Here is a 23,071-nt window from a genome sequence, read left to right as displayed (position 1 = left end):
CAAGGAACTTAGTCTAATGCTGACTAAATTATTTTTTGTGTGAAGCTTGAGTTAAATGGAAAAGTAAATAACAGTAAAGTGAACACATATACCATAAACACTTTTTTTCCTAGCGTTAGTCATCTGAGTTGTGCGTGGCACAGCTAAGAACATTTCAGATTACTCACTCTGCACACAGGATGGCTTAACAGCATTCAGGGAGGTACCAACACAACCTTTTTTTGATTAAGTGCATGAAGTCTGTTCTTACCCTGGTGCCTGGTTTTATGGTATTTATCCATTGTAGGCTGAAGAAAACAACAAAGCCATTGCTAGTGTTAGCTGCGTACAGAAGCAGTAAGCTTTTTTCTAGAGCTGTACCAACATTTTTTTATTCATTTTCTCAAGTTAAAGGCTGCAAGGTCACTGTATGTTTTTTTTAAAGAGTGCTTTAATGCTTTACTAAGTATAACGTAGAAGAGGCAGCTTGATGTTTAACAACCACTTGAATGCCTTGCTGTCGAAATGTCAATGCATAGCTACAACTGACTCATGATGACAATCTTTCTACCTTACTTCAATTTTTAAATATTCATTTTGCTTTTTTTTTCATACTGCCGTTCTTGTTTGGCAGGAGATAATTTTGTCTTTCTTACAACTTTATTTCATGATGCTTTCTAAGACCTGATAGCTGATGGGATGTTGATATATTGGGATTCACTGCCCAGAAAGTTTCCTGATTTCCTTGTATCTTCTGTGCTCTTGTCTTAAACCTGGAAGGCAAGATTTTTCTGCGATTGATCATGTTTTTGTTGGTCACACTGTGGTGAGCATGTTGAGACGTCCTGGCCCTAAAACCAGGTTTCCTACCCATGCTGGAAATATAAATAATCCTTTTGGTCAGTGGTAACTACTTTTCACTTATGTAATGCTTACCTGGTTGGCTTTTTTAAGTTAGATGATGCAGATTGTAGCTTTGGGGGGGGGTTAACTGAGTATAAATTTTAGAATTAGAATGTTGGTATCTGTGTTACTACAGATTTGACTAGATGACAGATTATTTTTTTTCTCCCCACTGCTGTGGTGGTAAGAATTTCAGGTTAAAGGCTAACTCAAGCAAGTTACTTACTCTGTGTAAATGTGTTGCAGCTAATCTGGCAGAGGTTTCCCTTCCTGATAAATACAATCAGTAGCTTTTCCATATTTGTATGCTTATATTCCTAAATTGTCAGGTTTACTTACTACAGTCTTATGTCCTCTGTGTCTCTGTAGACCTTAAACTAAAATCTGAGTCTTGAGATTAACAATTGCAATTTTTATGTATGACCTATGAAATATCAGAAGTAGGTCCCCCCTAATTGCACAGCAATGCTGTTCCTCAGGAAGAAAAGTAAATATATTATGCTAACTCTTGTATTGCAGCAGTAAGCATCTGTGTGGGAAATTTTCAGTCCTGAGTGTCATCTACCAAGTTAGAGAAAACTTACATAGCTGAATTATTTATGGAATTCTATTTTTGAATGCAGAACTCTAATTATATTGGTGTCTGTTGCCTGGCTTTTAATGTGTATTACTTAAGTATTTTGACATTTCTCTCCAATAACATTTAATGTAGTTGAATTTGTAGAGTTTGTTAATTATTTCAGGAAGTATTACTATAGTAACTTATTTCTGGTTGGAGTGCGAGGTTTTGTTATTTGTGTAAATTTGGCTTTTGTTGTTAGTGTTGTTTTGAAACACACAGAAGCCTTCCCTTTTTTCTTATGAAACTGACCTGTATATTATATCAAACCAATACAGTTTGTATAAACTTCTGTTTTAAATGTAAGAAATCTACTGTTCTACATTTTGAATAATTGTATCTCAAAAGTGGCAATAACTTATATATAGCCCATAAGAATGACCAGGAATATTAAGAAAAATTTTACATTGAATGGTGGCGAAGGGACTTCCCTGGGACGTGTGCAACTTGCCCGTTTTACTTGGCACGTTCTGGGGAGATACATGTGAATGACATATGGACTTCATAGCTTAAGCATATTGCTGTTACTGACATGCAGCAACACTGAGGCCTCTGCAAAATGCAGTTGAATTTCATAACATACAGGCATGCCAGGTGTAATGCATTCCTCTTTGCAGCTGGAGAACCTTCTTCAGAAGAAGGTGTCAAAAGAATATTAATGAGCTTGAATACTGTTTAGTGTTAGGAGTGTGAGGGACTTGCAAGACCTTTAAAGAGAATTTGCAGATCTTGGTGGCGAAGATCCCTCTTTTCAGTGTTCCATCCAGACCTGCAAAGAAGTTGGAGCCAGGGGGAAAGCTGACTCAGCGCAGCACAAGAATTCACAGGAAGAACGATATCTGGTCAAGAGTAAAATAATCTTTACTTGCACTTAGGGGGTGAGGAGAGGGAAGCAGTTTTTGGATCACTTTATCAAATTCAAAGATCATAGAGATCTTTCCAAACAAATCTTAAAAATTATATTTTGTTCATGATCAAAATGAATTTTCCTGTTTTTAAATTATTTTCAGCCTTTTTTACTCTTAACATGATAAGCCTTCAAAAGCATACCAGCACCACACTGACTAGGGAACCCAAGAAGTCACAGTTGACTCTAATCTTGCGCAGTGACCCATCAGGGTCTGTGATAAGGGAGCAGAAAGAAAAGTGGTCATTCGGTTCTTTCTACAGGAATTCTGACAAAGCATACCTGACTCTTGTTGTAGGAAAAAAAAATTAAAAAAATTGTTTACATTTACTCATCATAAACATGACATTTTCTTACAGCTTTGAAGGCTTTTGAAGTGTATGTACTGTTGCTCTATGTTACTATATTTTGGAATTTAGTTGCCATATTAACTTTGACTTTTTACTGAAGTTAACATCATTTTAATCTATCTCTCGGTTTAATGGACAATAAAACACTGAACTGCAGTTAAGCAAATGCTTCAAGTTTACGTGCCGTCAGTTACTGTAAAAATTTATTTTACCGAACTTCTTGTAATTGCAAATAGGATATGATGAATGTGATCCACATGTGAATACTGTAAGGATGGACTTTAAGTCAAGAATGAAGGGAGACAGAACTAAAAAGATCTCTGATTAAGGTGGCTTGTCAAAAGGTTTTGGAGCTATCTTTAATTATGGGTAAAATTTATGCAAGCTGTATAGCTTGTATACATTTTACTGAATGCCTTTTTACAACTGTAAAATCATATAAATGGGTTGATTTTTGCCTGTGATAGTACTTTTTAAAGTAATGATAGGAAAATAGGCTAGTTTTCTATCCTCTGCAGAGAAGTATGAAATTGCTCCATCTTCTTGTCAGCAGCTCTCTTATGTCTGCAGTGAAAAAATACTGCTTGGCTGCCTCATTGTGTTCTGGAAATGTTTTCGTACAAGTTCCAAATTTCTTCAGCCACACCAAAGCAGATAGCGTTTCTTGAAAGGAAGCAGGACTAGGGTTTGGATCTATTGGAAATAACAGCTGAAATAAAGGGAGTACACAAGTTCAGCCTTTTCTGAAGTTTATCCAGGAAAATACCTGTTACCTCCCTACAGATTAAAGGGCTAGATTCCTTAAAGAGTTTTCTTTCTCCCTAGACACCTTGAATAACAAAGCACATATCCCTGTACAAAAACATCCTTGGACAGATGAATCAGTCTTGTAGCAACATAGGTATATACTTTAAAAGGAGAAGGCATAATGAAAGTTTTATTTAAATAGTGTGGCGGTCTGAATTGCAGGTAGTATGTACATTTCTTTTTCCATCTCAGAAGAGAGATTATCAGATGACCTGGCTGCATAACTTGTTAATTCTCAGTGATACCAGGTGACCCTCATGGTCTCTGTGTTTGTTATCGCACATCCTGTACTCTGGACAGACCATTCCATCTCATTTGTTGAGTTCTGTTACTGTCTTACTGGGACCAAAGGCGGCTAAATATGTCAGCATGAAAATAATAAATTTCTCACTGCAGAAAAGTTAGTACTTTCTGTAAACCAAAGTACATACTGTAACTTGGTGAGACAGATGTCCAAACGGGAATTTTAAACCTGAATCTGTGTTGGAAATTCACTAACGTACTTAAAAAAGAAGGGGATGGGGAGGTGGGGATGTATATCCATAGGAGAATATATTTTTTTTATTATTACTTTATTGTTAGGGTGGTTTAGCTTGCCATATATGGCTCAAAAGTAGAAAAAATCTGGAAGCTGCTCGTAGATTGCTGGAAATAGTAGTGTAGAAAGTGCATGGAAACCTAAACAATGTGGTGAGTTGTTTAAATCTTAGAAGAACAACTTAGGTACAGCATGGCTGATGGAGCAGTGTGGCTTTAACCAACAGAAGAGAATGCAGACAGCGCGAACTGGAGAGCTACCACGTCTTTAAAATCGATCTCACCCAACTGGCAACTTCACAGTAATTAACATTAACAGAAAGTTGGGCTTTGCTTTTGCATGAGCAGATACCAAAAAAAGCATTTCAAAAAATTAAGAATTACAACTGATACTAAATACTCTCTTGCATCTAGTATTTCATAAGACTGTGAAACAGAAAGGAAGACGATCTGCTTCTTTCCCAGCAAAAGGCATGTCATGGTTGGCTAATAGCCTCATTAATGTGTATTTTAATTTTTAAATTAAAATGATGAAAACAAAACTCTGTAAGGCATTTCAATCTCCATACAAACCCACATGTTAAGAGGCTTATAGCTTTGTCATTTAATGCTGTTATCGCTGAGGATGTGTTGCATGAAAACAAATTGCATTTGTCAGTTTTCCGTTGGTGTCATGAGGTCTCTTCCAGAGGGAGTTTTGAATGTTGATTTTCTATCTGATGTTTCTCTAGAGGAGCGGTGACCTCCAGTGGCCAGCAAGGCTAACCCAAACTGTATATACCACGTAGGCCAAACCAGATCAGAATAAGATCAAGTCTGGTAGCCTGTCTATCAAAGCCAATACCAGCAGCTTCAGAGGAAGGTAAAAATGGTTCCAAATGCTCCTAGCCTACAATGTTTCTCATACGGATAACTAACTTCCTTCTGATCCATATAACAGTCAATTTTATGCCCTGTAGCATGAGTGTTGATGTAGATGGTGTACATGTATAGCTCAAAAATACTGATCGGAAAATGCTGTAACATTCTCTTACGTTACACAGTCTTTTTAAGTACAAACTTCTGTGGTGATACATTCCCCGTTACGTTAAGGAATTTAAGTGGATTATAATTCCTAGGTTTAAAACAAAACGTATCTCCACAATTGAGAGAAAGCAAGAAGAATTCATTTAACCAGAATTTCATTCTGAAATAAAGAGCAATTTATTTTTTAAGCAATGGTGTGTCTATTGATATCATTACCAAAAAGAAAATTATTAGTGGTGAGATACATAACATAATTTAAAACCTTATCCCCACTCTCCCTGAAAACATTTTTTCTGCCCATACATAGAAACACAGTTTTGCACTAGGTAGAATTTTAGTTTTATGTAGAATTTTCCGGGAATTTCTTAAGGATCTTCAAGTTTAACAAGCTTAGTAATTACATGGTCTGACTCGCTGTTATCAGGGAAGACTAAGCTTCTGTTTTTGCAGAGGCAATGTATTTGTGAAATGGTCTGTGGAGGTTTTAAGTATTGTTAATATTACAGTGTAAACTCTGTTGCGCAACTATTCTGGTTGAGATTCTGTATTCATATCTTTAAGCTGCACTGATTTTATTTTTTTTCTAAGGGAGTGGAGAAAAATAAACTTGCTATGACATCTTTGTCCTTTTATGATCTGACTAAAGGGTTCTCTCCAGCAGGAACAGGAACGTCCCCTGTCATAAATTATTCAGTGTGTTCACAGATGCCTCAGTGATTCTGCAACCCAGAATTTACAGCTAGCCTTCCTTCTGTTTGCTGCAGCACCTTCAATTCTGCCTCAGCGTGCCCCCTCTATTACCAGGGTATACGTGGGAGAAGTTTTGTACCTCTGTTCCAATAAAGCTTTGTGAGATTCTTCTTTACAAAGCCTGTAACAGTGAGATGCTGATCCTCCTGTAAATTCTGCTTAGGTGACCCACTGAACAAAAAAGACATGCACTGGTGACAGGCACACTCTCTTTAGTATTAGAAGCATGGATTTATTTACTTTATATTTTCCTTTGTTCTTCTAATTAATGTCTGATTCACTAATGTTAAATAGGAAAACCAGATTCCTAACTCTATCATACATAAGAAATCCTTAGTATTTTCTAAGAGCATTTCAAACAGCTGTGGAAGCAAGGAGTGTAGCTTGAAGCCTCCACTCTGAAAATAGCAATGCTGACAAATGCATTACAAGCATTATTCAGAAAGGATGTTGAGATATATGTGCCAATGCTGAAAAACAGGATTCCCACAATTATTTTTTTTCTTATCTCACTTCATCATTTTCTTCTACAGGCAAAGTGATGACTTGAATGCATTTGTAGGTTCAAGATTGGCGTTTGTAGTCAGTGCCTCCTTACCAATTAAGTAAACATTTGGCAGAATTGGCTTTTTAGATGGTCATATATAGAATAATTGTGAAAAAAATGTGGTTATCTATTACGTATAACCTAGTCATGCGTATAAAAATTTCTAAATTGGCAATCTGGGGCCAAGTTAAAATTTTCATTCTCTGATGGGCAGTAACGACTCTTCAAGTGTTGCTGCAGGGATTACGTTCTTTTTACAAAATATACAAAACTTATTAGCATCTATAAATAGTTACAAAAAGGTAAAACTACAGTTGATTAAAAAGCGCATTTTATGAGGCAGTATATGCTAGCATCTTCATTGGGTTAGTATATTTAATTGCCAATTTAATCTTTTGTCATGTCCTTGCTCTGTAACTGGCACGCTGGTTGTACTTTTAAAGTTGGGTTTCTAACGAAACTATGTTTTCTCAGTCTGTGTGGCTAACAAGAAGTGTCACAATCTGGTCCTAAAGTACTTTTGGAGCATGAGACTCACTGGCAGAATTTTTGAGTAGAAAAATCAGGAGATTCAATCAAATATTAAAAAAGAAATAAGAAGCATTGACATCTTAGAAGGGCAAATTTTCTGGGTAATCTTAAATGTTTCTCACAGTACTCCCAAGGTCAATGTTGTTGCAATTTTGCCTGATCCTCCAAATTCCTAAGACTTTATTTACACCTAGGAGTTTGCTGATGTGAAAGGAAATATATAAGGCAGTTTGTTTGTAGAATGTAGCCATTTAAAATTCTTTTACTTAAACCTTTTGCATGGCAAGTTGAAAACATCTGATATATCTTCCTGCCTTGTACTGTACTAATGGCATATGTTTTACTGTTTGAAACATATGATGTAGTTGTATATGGTTTGGAAACTAAACTTCCAGTGATACCTTCTGAGTATTATGTATTGAGCTATAAAAGAAAGCTTGTAGATTGTGGAAGGAAAATCGATCGAGTTTCTTATGACTTTGTATAGGTTAAAGCTAGTCTTGATTCCATTAAATCAGGTGGAGCCTCCATTTGAAAGGTTTAATGTAACTCCCTTCAAATGCTTATACTACAGCAATAGTGTTTTTAATGTAATTGTGAAGGAAGAGGGACTTCCACATTGTACCGTTCATTCGCCAGGTGCGACCCTTATGAGTTTTGAGCCGTTTCATCAGTCCTTGCTTAATTTGAAGGCTGGTAGATCTCAAAGATATTCTGTTTTGTTTTATGTGAAAATGAGCATCTTGGTAGATGGGATCAGTTTAGTTCCCTAGTGGGGGAAGACAGAGGAATTGAGCTTTTATGTGTTCTGTCCTCAAAAGCAGCTCTCTAATCGGAACACTTGCATCAGTTTGTAGTGAAGCTGGGGGGGGGGCAGGGGGAGCAGAGGTGGACATGTGGTCATGGGCGAGGAGGCAGGGGAGATGCAGGATGCTGGGTGTAAGAACTCTGCAAGTATTGTGGTCAGTATTGCATGGGGTCTGGGAAAGCTAAAGCCAGAAGTCAGAGTTGCTTATTTCTAAATTACTAATTACAGTCCAATCCAGGTGAGCGTCCAAAGTCATTGCAGCAGCTTCTTGAAAGCAATAGGTGTTCTCAGACACAATGCCATGCAGGATCAAGTAAATCTAGAGTATCCAGGAAAACTGAATAAGTAGCTTGTAATTTTGGGCTGTGTGGTCCTTACGGGTCCCTTCCAACTTGAGATACTCCATGGTTATATGAATTTTTAATGTCAATTTGTGAGCTAGTTTTAGACTTCAGTGTATGACATTTTCTTATTTAATGCTTAGTGAATACGGTAATTTACTTACTGAGCTAATAAGATTTCTTCATAGCCAGTTTGCCCATAAAGAGTCTCGCCATACCTCTCATTAATGTGTGCATGTGAGGGTCTTGTATTTAGAATGAAAGATACTATTAACTGGTTTTATTTAGTTCAACTCTTTTTCTGTCATTGATTGCTGCAGCACACAGACATTTTGATTTTCCTACTATTTCTAATTAGAAAGGCAGAGGTACAGTTTATACTTTTTAAATTTTACGCTTTTTCAAATATAATTCTTCTCTAGCGTTAATGCACCCCTTGTCACCTTTGTTGCGTTCCATCCCTGAATTACGCATTCTTGGTATAAGGTGTTACCTCAGCATATCGACAGCTGGGGATGCTGACCAAAGGTCAGTCACCTTTCCACAAAGCGCACAGGTGTTCATAGAACAGCCTTAACTAAAAGCACACCCTATTAAGCAGTGTAATGTCTCTGGAATGCTGTGAATTTCTAGTTAGATTTAAAAGTGTTTGAAAAATTAGCTGTCGTCGTGTGTTACCGATGTGTTTGAGTTCCTGTCTTTGGCGTTAAACAGGATTGTGTACCAGAATGAGACGCTTTGAACTGGTGCGTTTGCTTGTGAGAAGGAACTGAGCGATAGCTATCGCTTGGCTGTTCCGTGGACTGCTTAGTGTAAAAGAATAATTTGAATATTCCCCAGACTGTAGGGATGGGAGAGAGGCAGCTAATGCTGATTTGCAACCAGTGAGTTTAATAATTCCTTTTTCTTCCCTCTTGTTATGAAGTAGAAGAGAGTTTTCTTGGGTTTCTTAAACAGTCTTTATGTTAGGGTGCAGTTTGAAATTGCAATTAGAGGATTCTCTTCATAAAAGTGAGTAGCGTATCACTAATAACTTCAGGAAAAACGTGAGACGTATCAACACACTTGAATAATTCATAGTCAAGTCTACAAGAGCTCCACTGGTTTGTTGTGGCTTGAGATACTTCAGCTGGGAGGCTCAGTAATATGATAGATGTAACATGTAGATAACGTAGTAGTATTACTTGTCATCTGTGGTAAAAAGTGATTTAGCTGTTAAGAACTGAGCTGGCTGTGCAAGATGACAAACTGATTATCAACTGGTGTGACATACTGGTTTCCAGTATATCAGCTGGAGTAGTTGCTCAGGCTTCCACATGTGAAAATTCTTACCTGTGATTTTCTAGTGGGTCTGGAACTATGACAACTTGAAAATAAGCTTAAAAAGGTGGAAATCTTCATGGATAGTGATTTATACAAATAACATTTAATCTGTCATCAGCTCCTGTATCACTCGGACCTGGTATAAAAGAGATCTGATAACTCTGGAGGATAGTAGGGATTTGGCTTAAATCAGAAAACTATAGATACTATGGAACATGCGGCTAGTATAGCAAATGAGAAGAGGTTCTTAATGACTACAACCAGCATTATTTGAGTAAAAAAAAAATTCCCCATGTTTTATCGACTATCCCTGATGAGGTAGGTAGATAAGGGGTTTCAGCTCCTGTAGCAGGAAATATTGCATGTAAATGTATTCGTGGTTACATTTTAATTGCAGAATAAAATTCTGGGCTGCTTTAGCTGCTCTGTTGATGAGTACTACGTGCTTTTAGTGATTGCTTACCTGTGGTTAGTGATTGATTGGGACATAAATATTGCTTGCTTTTTCATTCTGTGCTGGAATTAACGCTAACAAATAATCCTGGTTATGTTGATTTGATGTGATCTAAGAGGCTGCCTTTACAAGAGGCAACTTTAGAGGAGCTTATAAAAGGGAAAAATTAGTTATGAACTGGGAAAGCATCTTGCCTTGAATGGAGAGCTTCTGGAATATGTTCTCTGCTTGAAAACTGTGGAGCCAGATGTATATAGCAACAGTATTCTTAATAGATAAGGCAGAAGGCTTGGGAAACATTTTTTTTTTTAGTCTTAATTTTAAGTTCTGCTATTTTTTGAAGCTTTTGTGTTTAAAATACAGCAGTAGGATAAACAGGATGAGCATATATCATTTAGTGTCAAAATCTACTAGTCTAAAACTCAATGTCAGGCTGTATTTAACGTGTTTATATATTCCACCAATATTGTAGTCAACTATAGTGACTTTTCTGTGTGTGTACTCTAGAGCCGATGTATGTTGATACTCTTGGGGGATTTTGTAAATATTCAATATTCTAATTTTTCCCCTGTCCCATTATATCTTCTTCTTAGCTGGAAAAGAAGCAAACAACCCCTCCATTTCAGCCTCAGATCACAGACGATTACGGTTTGGATAACTTTGATACACAGTTCACCAGCGAACCTGTGCAGCTAACCCCAGACGATGAGTATGTTTTTCTTTTTCTCCAAATACAATTGCATGATAAGAAATTAATGTATAAACTCCTTGAAAATTACGAAGAAGCTATGTACTTATCATTGGAACATGGTCAAGTTAAATATCTTGATAACTTCTCCATACTTCTTACATCCTTCAAACTTCTTAGGACTGCCTAGTGTTCTGCGTCCAGAGTACAATATTGATTTGCTGTTTAGCACATGCTTGGCACTGGAAGTAGAGATGGGAATTTGGTTCCTGACCCAGGCAGCTTGTATTTCCGTAGTCGGGAGAAACAATTGAGGCACAGCTCTTTGGGTCTCGGAATAACGTTGAGATAGCAGGAGAATCTTCCAGAAAGCTGCTAGTTAAAAGCACTATGGGAAAAAAAAATGCAGAAAGAAAAAGTATGTGTTCATAAGGTAATGTAAAAGCTGAGGAGTGACTGCTGTACGCGAAGGCAGAAGTTCCTTCAGATACAAGGTGGCATATAAGAAGACAGGCTCTAGTTTTGGTAGCTGGATGGGAGACAACTTGCCCAAAGTGCTAAAGAGAGTAATTGTTCACAGTTTTCAGGGTTTACAGAAGTGTTACATTTAAAATTGGTACTTGAACTCCCTTTGGAAATGCAATGTGGGAAAATGTTGGAGAGAAAAAGTCTTGTGGACTTCTTGGCATATGTCTCATGATACATGTATTATCAGAGCTAAGGGGGGGCGAATGCCAACAGTGGAAAAAACGGAGTATCTAATTGCTGAGGAACGCAACAGTTGGGGGAAGTCCATTCTTTTTCTTCTAAAGCACGTTTTTCTTTCAAGGCTTGAGTGTGCAACGCTAATGCCAGATGGCACTTAAATACACCTTTTAAAGAACTCTAAAATACTGTTTCTCATTGAAGAGCAGTATGGTGCGTGTTTTCTTTTGAAATTTTTGTGCTATTCTACCAAAAATACAATGAAACTTTCTGCTGCTTGTTTGACTTTTTGATGCAGAAGTAAAATGAATCAAAGGAGATTTGGGATTTGTTGAAAATCTAAGACTTGGAATCCCAAAATCTGTGCAGCTGGGATTTCTAGATGAGCTTTACTGTCAGGGAACAGTGAAGACTTGCATTGCACGTTTTACACTTACACTTTCACAGTATATTTCATTGATTTAAGTTTGGATTTCCTTATGGGACTAGGTGCCTTCTGCTGAAGACTACAATGCACTCTTTTTCCAGATGTTTTCAGCCTGTTGTCCTGTTCACCAGTTTCATGTTTGAAGCAAACCTGTTTGTTAAATTTCCAGCGCTTTGCATTCTTTACGATTTCTAACTGAAGTTTGTAGAGCAACTGATGGTGTTCTAGAATGAGTATGTGGGTCTCATCAGATGTTTCATAAAGCTGATTCTAAAATCTTGCTTTTGGAAATGGGATTTTAGTAATGGATTTATGATTCCTACTTGCTTAGATACCCTCTGAAGTACTGCATGCAGTGGGATGCCCCGCTGGCAGAGGCCGTTGCATACTGTGCACAGGCTGTCATACTGCGAGGCACAAGATTGTCACATTGCAGCCCATGTGCTTCTATTAGTTTTCCCTCTTCTCTGTTGCTACACAACAAAGCTAAACTGCTCTGAAAGAAAGACAAGACCATTTCAAAACCTTTTTCATAAAGTGCCTGCTAATCCTAGGTCAACCCCCAGCATTAGGTCAGGGAATTTTTATTTGTACAAATACATGTTCTGTTGATTACATTTATCATTGTAAAGATGAACACTGTAAGCAGTGTTTGAGCATTGAGGCTGCTCCGGTGGTGATAAATTCGCTGTTGCAGGGTCTTTCCCTTGCTGTGTTCTTGGGTGACAGCTTCTCATCCTGAAGTAATTGTGCATTTGGAGATTTCATTGTGGATATTTGGGTGTCTGGGTGCTCAAGCTGGATTTTTGTGAAAATTACCTATGTATCGTGGATCCACATAGTTCACAACCTGTTCTCTCTTTCTCAGGAGTTCAGCATGTAGGAAGGGAGTAACTGAAAGGAAACCAAAGTGTGAAGGGCTTCAGTTACCGTTTCTGTGACACCAGAGAATTGCAAGGCATATTCATGCTTTACAGGTTCTAGCTGGCAACAAAATTACAAATACCAAGTGTATGTGCACTTACAGTGGGAAGTTTTGTGAACATTAAATCTTAAAAGAAATTCTCCCTTTGTATATACATAAATTTATGTCTTTTCTTGGATTTCCTGTGCATACAGTATGTATTTTTTAAAAAGTATTAGCTTTGTGCTTGACTCTTTCATAGTATTTATCTTATATGTAACATTAGCAGACCTTGCTGACAGCAAAATATCTGTTTATTATCTGTAAACTGGTGTTACAGAACAGCAGCCATCTATTATATGCTTCTTTTGGGGCCTTATAAGTATGGATGTTACCTAACTGGGAGGGCAACAGAAACTTTTTATCAGATATTTCAAAATTTCCAGTCATATTACTTTAGATACTGGCATAAAAAAATTAGCATTACGAATCTGTATGTTCAGAGACTTGCTTTTTTTCCCCGTTTATTGTTGTTTCTGTACAACTTCATAAATATACATTTCTGTAAGGTATTTTGTTACCCCTTGAGGAAAAAGTACAGCAACAACAGTAGTAATTGCAATTGATAAAACTATATCAGTGCTTTTGTTTGTTTTTCAGAGATATAATAAAGCGAATAGATCAGTCAGAATTTGAAGGATTTGAATATATTAATCCATTATTGCTGTCAACAGAAGAATCAGTATGAAGGAATGACATCTTCATTGTGGACAGTGTGAATGACCTTTAAATTTACCCTTAACTACAGTTATGCATGCGAGGCTGGGGAACTGTAAGATTTTGGACGGAGACCAATGATTTAACAAAAAAAAATAAAAAATTGCTGCTGAAAATCAAAGAAGAGAATAATGATTTTGGTGGGTGTCTTCTGCCACTTAGTGATTCTTAAGTTCTGGGCACTGACACAACTGGCTTCATTAATGAAGGAATTTGCATTTTGTGCCTGTTTCATGAAGGATTGAAACGTTCATTGCATCCCTGGAAAAGGAGATTCTGAAGAACTTTTGAGATCCACACACTTTCTACAAACATTTGATGCAATGAGCTACCAGTTGAAGAACATGACAGTGTAACATCCTGAAGAATAAAATATATTACGGTGGTGTTGAAGCTTATTTTTGATGCCTTTTTTCACAAGTGGTACCTGTCTAAACGTCTCAGATATATTTAAAAGGAGTTGTGTTTTATTAGCAATCAAAACATAAATTTGGGTACAAGATTTAAGTGCCTAAATGGATAAACTGCATTGAAGAATTATTACATATTTGGAACGTTCTTAAACCTGGTAAGTTCTGCTTGTTAATATTAAGTAACCATTTACATATGAAACATACAGTTCACAGCTGCAGCCTAATGTTCATTTGCATCTTTTTAGAATTGGAAATGCAGAGTGACTCAGCAATATTAATTCCAAATTAGAATTTACAGGATCAATTTCAAAATCTGTTGTCTTAAACTCCAAATTTACCAAAATGTATGGATTGAAGAAAACCAAATTTGCACACAAAGGATTACTGAAGATACTTAAGCAGTGCCTACACCTACAGTGATGTTGTGTTGTATATTAGATTTTTGAAAAGTATTTTTATCAACAATACAAGTATTCAGAAATAGAGCAAAAGTATAATAAAGCATAGCCTTAAAGTTTAAAGAGTAAATCTAGAATAACCATAATATAAAATACACTTTCCTGATAAAGCACACCTCCTACTTATGATAAACTGTCTGCTTACAGTTACTCAGTGTATATTAATAACTAATCATTCTACAGAAGAGAATGGGATGTTTTGGTAAAATGATTTGCATCAAAGTAGTAAATTTTTTTAATGGAAGAAAAATTAATACCTAAGAAATTGGATAAAGCAGAAGAACTATCAAATTGCTTCTTGTGGAAACTGGGGGTGGGGGGGCGGCGGGGGTGGGGGGGGGCAGGGAAAGGGTGTATTACATCACAAAAGTTAATAATTTATCAGCTTGGAAAAGCTCCCGTTGCTACATGTGAGGATTATGAAGCGTGCATTGCCATCTGAAACTTGAGGTGCTGTGAAGATTTACCTGCCTCCGTAAGGAACAACAGCCGAGGCAGTGTTCCTTTTTGTTAGGTTTTGGATTGACTATATTGTGTGGGTTGTAGAGATAGGGGGAGAAAAAATTTTTTGGGAAGGAAAAAAAATGAGAAACCCTGTGCCATGACATCTCACCTAATTTGGTGTAAAACGCAGGATAAATTGCAACACTTTAACTTTCTTTACATTAACATATGGTTTTCTCAGGGTACAGCATTGCATTAGGTGCTGAACATGACATCTTTCGGATTCATATCCAGGTCATGAGGTGCTAGGACGAGACTGCCAAAACATTGTTTAAAATTTTCAATTAATCATTGATTAACGATCTACATTTTGTATCCCCTCATTAGCCACAATTATGCAGATCTGTGGTTACTTGGTTATATTAATCCCATTCAGATTTCAGTTGTGGGTTTCTCTCTGTTGGACTGTAGCATTTCATATTAAGCAAAATGTGTTCTAATCAGCACTAAATAATTTAACCAGTAAGAAGTACTTGCCTCAAATGCCTGGACTTCAGATATTTTATTATCTACTAAAGAAAACATTTACCTTTTAAATGTCATCTGACCTTTTTTTAATTACTCTTTTTCTGCCTTTTCCCTGGCAATTGCTTTATTTACCCTGAATAACTTTTCTTTCCGTGTTTTCAGCTCCCCTGGTAATAAAACTAATCAATAGTTATCGGAGTGACTGCAGGCAGCTCATGAATGGAAATACGACAGATTAAGCTGTCCTTTGACATGCCAGGGCAAAGAACTTGGAAATATTAGAAACGTGGGTTGGGGTTGGTTTTTTTTAACCATTTTTCTAGGTTTCAGAACATTTTCAGAGGGAGGGAAGGAAGAACAGAAAGACACATTTGCTAAACAAACATTGTAAAGACTACTTGATTTTATTTAAAAATTTACAGGCATTTACAATGTTGCTGTGTTGCCAAATAGTTTGCTGGATACAAGTTTGGTTGCTCATGTGCAAGTGTTTGAATAATGTTCTGTTCATGATGAAGGGGAAATTTTTTATATAAAGTACTTGTTTTATAAATAAAAGAAAATGAAGGATGTAATTAAATGTGTGGTTTGGAAAAAAAATCCTAATATATTACAAATGGATCTGGTAATGATATATAGTTGTCTTATTTGAAATAGTAAATGAAAATTCTAGCTAATTTAATGATTGTAAAACAGTAAATATGTTCTTGTAGTTTTGTATAATTAATTAGTTGGGATCTTTGCTGACCAGTTTTAATTGTGCAGAAGATGGTATACTAATCCATAACAGCTAAGATCATTTATATTCTTGCACATCTATTAAAGACTTTAATGAAAAAGTTAATAGACTGTTATTATTTATCAGTAAACTGGGCTATGTCCAACTTGCACTTTTTCAAGAGACCCCATTGTAAATTAAAATATATAGGATTCTTCCTGTATTTTGATACTGTATTCTGTGTTTATTCTGTATCCTTGGGTCGCACCTGAAGTGTAGGGAGGTCCAGATTTGTTGGGATAGAAAACGGTTCAGGTACTGAAGTTTAACATGAGCTGTGCTCTTCTCTGCTGGATGCGAAGGCACTGGTGATCAAAACAGCCAAACTGGGCAGAATTGTGCTCCTCCAGCACACAGGCCTTCGGCAGGAAACCAGTTTGAACTTGAGGCTGTGACTGGAGAGTGTGTGCTGCCTGAATAAGAGACCCTGTTCCGTAAACAATTAACTGTGCTGGGGAGAAATGAACAACCTACTCCGGTTTATTTCATCCCTTCTGTTTGTTACTCAACTATCGCTAAACTTCATTTATTGTCATTCATGGGAAAGGCTGTTTTTCTCAAGCTTACAAAACATTTACCTGCTACTGTTAAGTTAGCAAAACACTAGCTGAGTCTTCTGAATACCTTTTAGCTGAAACAGACTCTCAGGTTGTCTTTATTCTCCATCACTGTGGGGCAGGGGGAGTGGAACTGATACAAAAAGCAGCTGGTTTGGCTGACTGGGTATATTAAATCTTCCTTTGCATTTCAGTACTGTGACACGGGTAGAAGTGTTCTCTCTGGAGCCTGACCAGTTTAGGCTGGTCATGTTTATCAAGTGGATACCAACTGCAAAAGCTACAAAGTAAGGTTATGAATTTAGCTGTGTTCCTTCAGAAAGAGAAAAAACCCCACAACATACCCTTTATCTGGTGTGGGCTTATGTTTTCTTTTAACATAGATATACTTGCAGAATCAACTGTACAATCATAAGTTCTTACTTAGATATTAAAATAATGAAAAATGCGAAGCTTCAATGACTTTTTAATTAAGCTTATTTTCACAGGTTACCTATTCAGAAAGAAGGAAGTTAGTAAACTTTGGGATTAGAATAATAGTTCTCTTGTTCAGCTGCTTTCGTCCACAGTTAAGAGATTCAGAACAACTGTGGTGCATCAGCCAAAACAGGTTCTTCAGGGACTGCAACAGACACTTTTCCAGAAGTACCCAGATTCAGGGAGTATCAAGACTGATTTCCCAGGGGTTCTCTGGGACATCCTACAGCACCGTTTTCAGAACTAGAACTAGTTTATATGCATGTGAGAGGATTTAAAATAAAAAGACACCAAAGACTCAAGGTGGTGCTTGACCTTCTATTGAGTTACTGGTTTGTGATGCTAAAGCAAGTCTGAGCCAAGGATGTGCTGCCTCGACACATTTTTCCTTTTCCTTTGAGAAAGGTTCATCCTTGGCCTTGTTCCTTTGCTTGTCATTCTGGATTTACCACGTTACATCATCTGCACTTTCAGACAAGCACCGAGCAAGATGGCCATCAATATCCAGTTGTGACAGTCTGCAAATACAGAGAATTTTTTCAGTGAGAAAGTTAAATCCTTTTATTTACACTATTCACCTTCGCTCCCTCATTTCCTCAGCAATCGCAGAAGTGTTCCTATGCTCAGCATAGTCGTTCCTATGCTCAGCATTTCTATCAGCCACACTTGTGTAGCTGCTATCACCTCCTGCTAGCTAGTTTATGTCATTTACTAGAAGACAATGCTCACGTTCCGTATTCTCTAGACAAGTAACACTATCCTTGGTAATATCATGCTATTGATACAGGGTGGAAAACTATTGCCTTACTCCACATCCCACTCCAACCTGACTGTACAGGAGATGCCATTTCTGATAGAGAAAGGATGCTTGCCCATGTCTGCTTTCCTTTTCCTTTTTTGGCAGGCTATTTTTGCAATTGTGATTGTCACCCTCCCTGCTGCCCATATTACAACTTTTTGTAAGGCAGATCCTAAAAAAGTTGAAACTAATCCTAATCAGCACAGAATTACCAGTAGCACGGAACTGGTGTATGTTTAACCTTTCTGTCTAAATCTCAATATAATGACCACAATATTATAAACATTAATGAAGCCATCTTTCTGTCTCCTTGTTCAGCCTCCAAAAGGAAGAAAAAGTTCCAGCCAATACATCTTGTGGTATTGGAGAACCTGTTGAAAAGCACGTTTTCAACAACTATGGCAGCCTAAATACTACTAAGTGGTGTTAATTTCAAGAGAGAATGTAATTCTTATTGTAGAGTAGACATCCAGTTGCTGGGAGGGAGGATTATTTTATATTGAGATACATATATGTGTAAAGGTAGCTCAACAGCAACGGAGGGCTGAGGTCTTATTTAGCTCTACTACTGGAGCTTGCATAAGAAAAATCCACTTCCGTCTTGTCCAGACCTTGAAAGCTAAATCCAAATTTAAAAGCACAGCTGCTCAGCCAAAGGCATTCAGATGAACAGGTACCAGTACAGCTGTAACAATGATGTCTAGATCTTGAAAAGGTAGTGACAGGTGTGAAATTAACCCATCTAACTCTAAAGTTAAGTTTTTTTAACTATTAAGAATGCCATGCTGGAATGGTTTGTGGATTATGATACAAATTTCACCAAAACATCTTTTCATACTCAAGTATTTAAAACTGCTAATTCTGCATATACTAGCAAGGTTTAGGAGAGAGGTCAAAATTAGCTTGCTTTCTGAAGCAGTATAATCTACTAATCATGAACTTGTAAACTAATTAGAAGTAGGCAATTCTGACAGTTAAAAAGTACTTTGCTTCTTAGAAGTTTTGTCTATTTTCACTATTTTGTATATACAGAATGTATCCAGAACCATTTGGAGTTTTGTATACTGTGAAGTTATTAAAAAAAAAATAAAATACTTACGTTCCACTAAAATTAACCAGACACATTGGACAACTGTCAAGAGTTGAGGATCCTTCACTCTGATTTTCTGTCTTCTCCTCGCAGCTTTCAGTTCCAGGTCCACTCACAAGAGGAGGCTGCTTCTCTGCAGGCACATATCTGGCCTCACCAAATGACACATTCCCTTGCTGTGTTTCTGTTTGAAGCTCTTTCCTGTCATTTTCTTTTCTGTTTTCCCTGCTGCTCTGTACAGTCCCCGTGCAGGGCTTTTTAAAGCTAAAAGCTTTTGCAGAGCTTTGTGACAATGCCAAGTGGTGTGTAGAACTTCTGTGCTGTGTGAGTTGATGTGATTTGGGACTTGAATCCAGTTTTGAAATATCTTCTGTGTCTTCCCCAACCATATTTTTGGCTTGATCTGTAATAGTTACAGAGGATGTTTTCTCAGCTGTAGAAGGTAAACTTCTCAGTTTATCTGCTTGGTCCCATCCTTTCTGTGAATGGTCGATCTGGCTCTGTGTTAGCTGATGGGAGCTAAGATCCTTTGGGTTTAGATGTTCTTCTTTGCCAAAAGATGGGAATGATACCCACTGAAAGTCTCTCATTCCAATTGTAAAGACTTCTTGTTCTTGTAGACTCTCTTCCTTGGAACTCTGTGACACACAGACACATACACTCATACACAGTCTTCAAACAAATGCAGTCCAATTGATACATAAAACCAAGGCTGAACATACTATACATACTGAGAAAACTAAACTACATTGAATAAAAGAACGTTTTATTTACTTCTATCTCCAGCACTTGTAAAGCAATCAAGAGTTTATGCATTATGTGTCTTCCTTTAACATTTCTAAATTGATACAAGAGGGTACTCTCTTAATGTGTTCCATAGAGGGTATGGATGCAAACAACAACCTGGTGCTGTTCAGAAAAATAATTCTACTTTAGAAGGATGGTGTTTTCCTTGTTAAAATATTGCCTAACACTATTGGTGCAATGTAATAATTGTTTCTGTGTAATTCACCTCTGTTACAGTTTGCCTTTTCCAGTGTAATTCCATTAGGGAGATGCTAGTGCTTATGACCAGTCAGTATACTTACACAGGTTACCTTCAGCAAAATGTTGTAAAGAATTTGCCATAGCGCAAAAAAGGCCCCTATAGTTGTCCTTACACTACCTGCCACGCAATGCTGTCACACCACTGTATGTAGAGACTAGGGAGCTGAAAGCCAACATGTATTTAAAAGCTATTTTCAGATTGTTTCTCCTGTTATCATTGTTCAGAGCATCACTGTTGTAAGCAGTACACAAAGTGCAGACAAGAAGGATACACCACACTACCTGTGCAGAGAACTCTGGAAAACTGGGCACTGTTTGCCAGTCCGTGCATTGTAAATCTTGACTGATGTTTTTCAGTAACAAAATCCATGTTTTCTCACACTCATTTAAGTCATCTTCTTCAAACCATGAACATCTGTCAGCCAATGTCCTGTAAAGACAGACAGTCCAATAGTTTGAGAGTGGGAGAAAGAGAAGAAAGTATTCTGCATTGCTTTTAGTTTGCCTTTTAATCAACTTGATTTATCCCTCCTGTAATGCTGATGTTTCAAAAAAGTAGAAGTTTTTAAATTAACTTCCAGTAGCTGACAGTGCATCAGCCTCTTTCAGCCCAGTTCAGTGGCTATGTGTGGTGGCTGCTTTCTTTTTGTTAATGGCTAAGCAGAAGGTAGGGATGTGATTGAAAAGTGTGTAACTTTCCCATTTGTACAACATAAAACTCCATTCTTACCCATTTTCTTTTGATCAAGTAGCACTATATGTGCTAAACCAAAAGTAAGATTTGATAACGTTGCCATTTCAAACCACAAAGAGGCACATAAAAAGCATGTGTCAGTAGGTGCAAGTATGCAAATGCAGATTTTGCAGTTTTTAAAAGAGAAGCAAGATGGCTGCCTGTGGAGGCAAAAAAAAAGATTTAGCTGTTTATAATATTATTTTTTTACCAATGGAATACCCGTCTAGCCTACAGCAAGATTCTTCTGCAACAGAGGCATTATTTAACCTATAAACTAATTTTTACAGTTTACCATGACTTACATAACTTGTACAGCTGTCAAAAAAAATTACTGAAGTTTTTTTTAAAAAAAGTCTTAAAGCCTTGCTTTCTACTTGTAACAGATGAGATGTAGGTATTTATTACTGTCTTCACTTCCAAGTGAAAGGGTTTTTTTCCCTCTCGGACACTTAAGTTGGCACCTGCTGAGCACAGAAACCACTGAAATGTTTGCACTGAGGATGACAATCGCATTGACCCCACGTATGCTCGACCATTCCCATCCTGCCGTCTGAAATTCCTGATTACCTTTCGAAACAACTTGATCTACATGCTTAGGATGGCATCAGGAAGGTTTAACTACAAAGTAACCATTAAAAGGTTTTTATACTAGTAATGCTGTATAAAGACAGTTTCAAGAGAAGGATGGCTTGTTAATGTCAGAATGTTCAGCGTTCCCCCTTCTTACTAATGCTTTTTCTTGGGTCACTGTCCAGGAATGATGCTGCACTGAGAAGAAATTAGAGCAAAGCCTTAGAAGCCCTCAGAAAGGGAGCAATCTGCCGTCCCAAGCCTGTTGTTGGAAGGGGCACGACGGCCTGCTTGCTCATCCCAACAGGCCGAGGCAAGAACCGAACTGCTCACAGCCACTTCACCCCGCCTTTCTTCAATCCTCCCCTACCCGAGGGCTGGAAAAAAACGGGAATTCTCTCTGATGTCCTGCGAGCCCTACTGTAAAGAAGGAAAACTTAATTTCCATACGTTAGTATTTCTCATGGGCCTCTGTTCTGCACCAGAGAGCAGGCAGAAGGCGCAGGGCCGGCGCACGGTATTTTGCAACTGGCTTCTGGGATTTTTGCAGGCGCTGGTTTATAAAATTGCATTAACACACCAGCGCCCCAGGCCGCAGGTGGGCCCGAGGGCCCAGAGCCGCCCCCGCCGCCGCGGAGGGTGGGGCGGCCCCCGCCCCAGGCGCCCGGCACCGGCGGCGGCAGCTGCGGCCGTTCCCCGCCCGGGCCCCGGCCCCTCCGGGAGCGACGTTCCCTCCTCCCGGACTCACTGGCGCCGCCGCGGGGGCTCCCGGCCGGGGCTGGGCTCCCGGCTGCCAGCTGCCGGCGCCTTCCGGGGCCTGAGGCGCAGCTTGGCGGCTGCTTCCTCGGACATGGCTGAGGCGCAGGGCCCGCCCGGCCGCCTCCTGCAGCCGCTGTCTCACCGCTCCCCCCCTCGCCTCGCCGGCGGACGGCGCTGGCGGCCGCGGGAGAGCGGCCCGGCCGCGGGCTCTTCCTCTTCCTCTTCCTCTTCCTCTTCCTCTTCCTCTTCCTCTTCCTCTTCCTCTTCCTCTTCCTCTTCCTCTTCCTCCTCCTCCTCCTCCGCTCGGCCGCGGCGCCCCCAGCTCCTGTCCCGCCCCCGGAGCCGCCCCGACTGCACGGCAGCGGCCACCCGCCAGCCCCGGCCCGCCTTTTTCCTGAAGGGAAGCCCGCCTTTTTCCTGAGGGGAAGCCCGCTCGTCTCTAGCCCCTGCGCAGCGCCGCGCAGAGCTCGACGGGGCCTGTAGTACCTCAGCTGCGAGGTGCTTGGCAGCCTCGAAAGCCATCCTTTCCGCGTTACCTTTACTCCGTCAGCTTTATTTATGTGTAGCGTTTGAGTGTACACGGGGTTGGACGTGGAGCGGCCGTCGTGGCAATGCAGCGTGGCCTGTTCGCGTAGGGCCACGGCGGCTTGCGGGGCCCGGTGCCGGGGCTGGGCCGGCCGGTGCAGGCGGCGTTGTCCGGGCGCGGGGGCTGCACATGATGGCGGTGGGCCCAGCTCCGCCATGGCCGCGGTGCCGGCCAAAGGTCCTTTATCCCTACAGTAGATTGAGATCGCGCCCCTCATCTAATTTCTTTCAGGAAATAGTCTGTTGAAGTGATTCAGTTTGTCTTTTTTGGCAGGAACATCACCGGGTGACTTGAAATAAAGCACTTAGAGTGGCACCAGCACGGGTAGTTTTTGACATGGATGGAGGCGCTAACCAGGCTGTGGCCTTTCCAAACGCAGATGTAACAGAGAAGTGATGACAGACTCTTCATAATTCTCCAACAGCAGATAAAAGGATCAGAAAGTA

At 39.0% G+C, this 23,071-nt stretch overlaps 2 protein-coding genes across 3 annotated transcripts in view; one reads left to right on the top strand and one right to left on the bottom strand.

Moving 5' to 3' along the window:
- Positions 1–16,065, top strand: part of PRKCZ (protein kinase C zeta) — a 69,711-nt gene extending 53,646 nt beyond the window's left edge. For both annotated transcript variants that reach the window (XM_080381301.1, XM_080381302.1), the window contains exons 18-19: positions 10,476–10,591; positions 13,267–16,065. In XM_080381301.1, the coding sequence (XP_080237427.1) occupies positions 10,476–10,591; positions 13,267–13,354 (204 nt within the window). In that variant the 3' untranslated portion in view covers positions 13,355–16,065. The remainder of the gene's footprint in view (positions 1–10,475; positions 10,592–13,266) is intronic.
- On the bottom strand, positions 15,612–22,271 carry FAAP20 (FA core complex associated protein 20). The gene is made up of 4 exons (XM_080381324.1): positions 22,029–22,271; positions 20,257–20,404; positions 18,937–19,565; positions 15,612–17,556 (listed from the first exon to the last, which is right to left on the bottom strand). The coding sequence occupies exons 1-4, from the start codon at positions 22,130–22,132 to the stop codon at positions 17,484–17,486; spliced, it is 954 nt and encodes a 317-aa protein (XP_080237450.1). The 5' UTR covers positions 22,133–22,271; the 3' UTR covers positions 15,612–17,483.
- Positions 22,272–23,071: the final 800 nt, after the last annotated feature.

Source organism: Falco punctatus (assembly GCF_963210335.1).
Source record: "Falco punctatus genome assembly, chromosome: 3".
In the NCBI taxonomy this organism is placed as follows: Eukaryota; Metazoa; Chordata; class Aves; order Falconiformes; family Falconidae; genus Falco; species Falco punctatus.
This window is presented reverse-complemented; position numbering and strand designations above follow the sequence as displayed.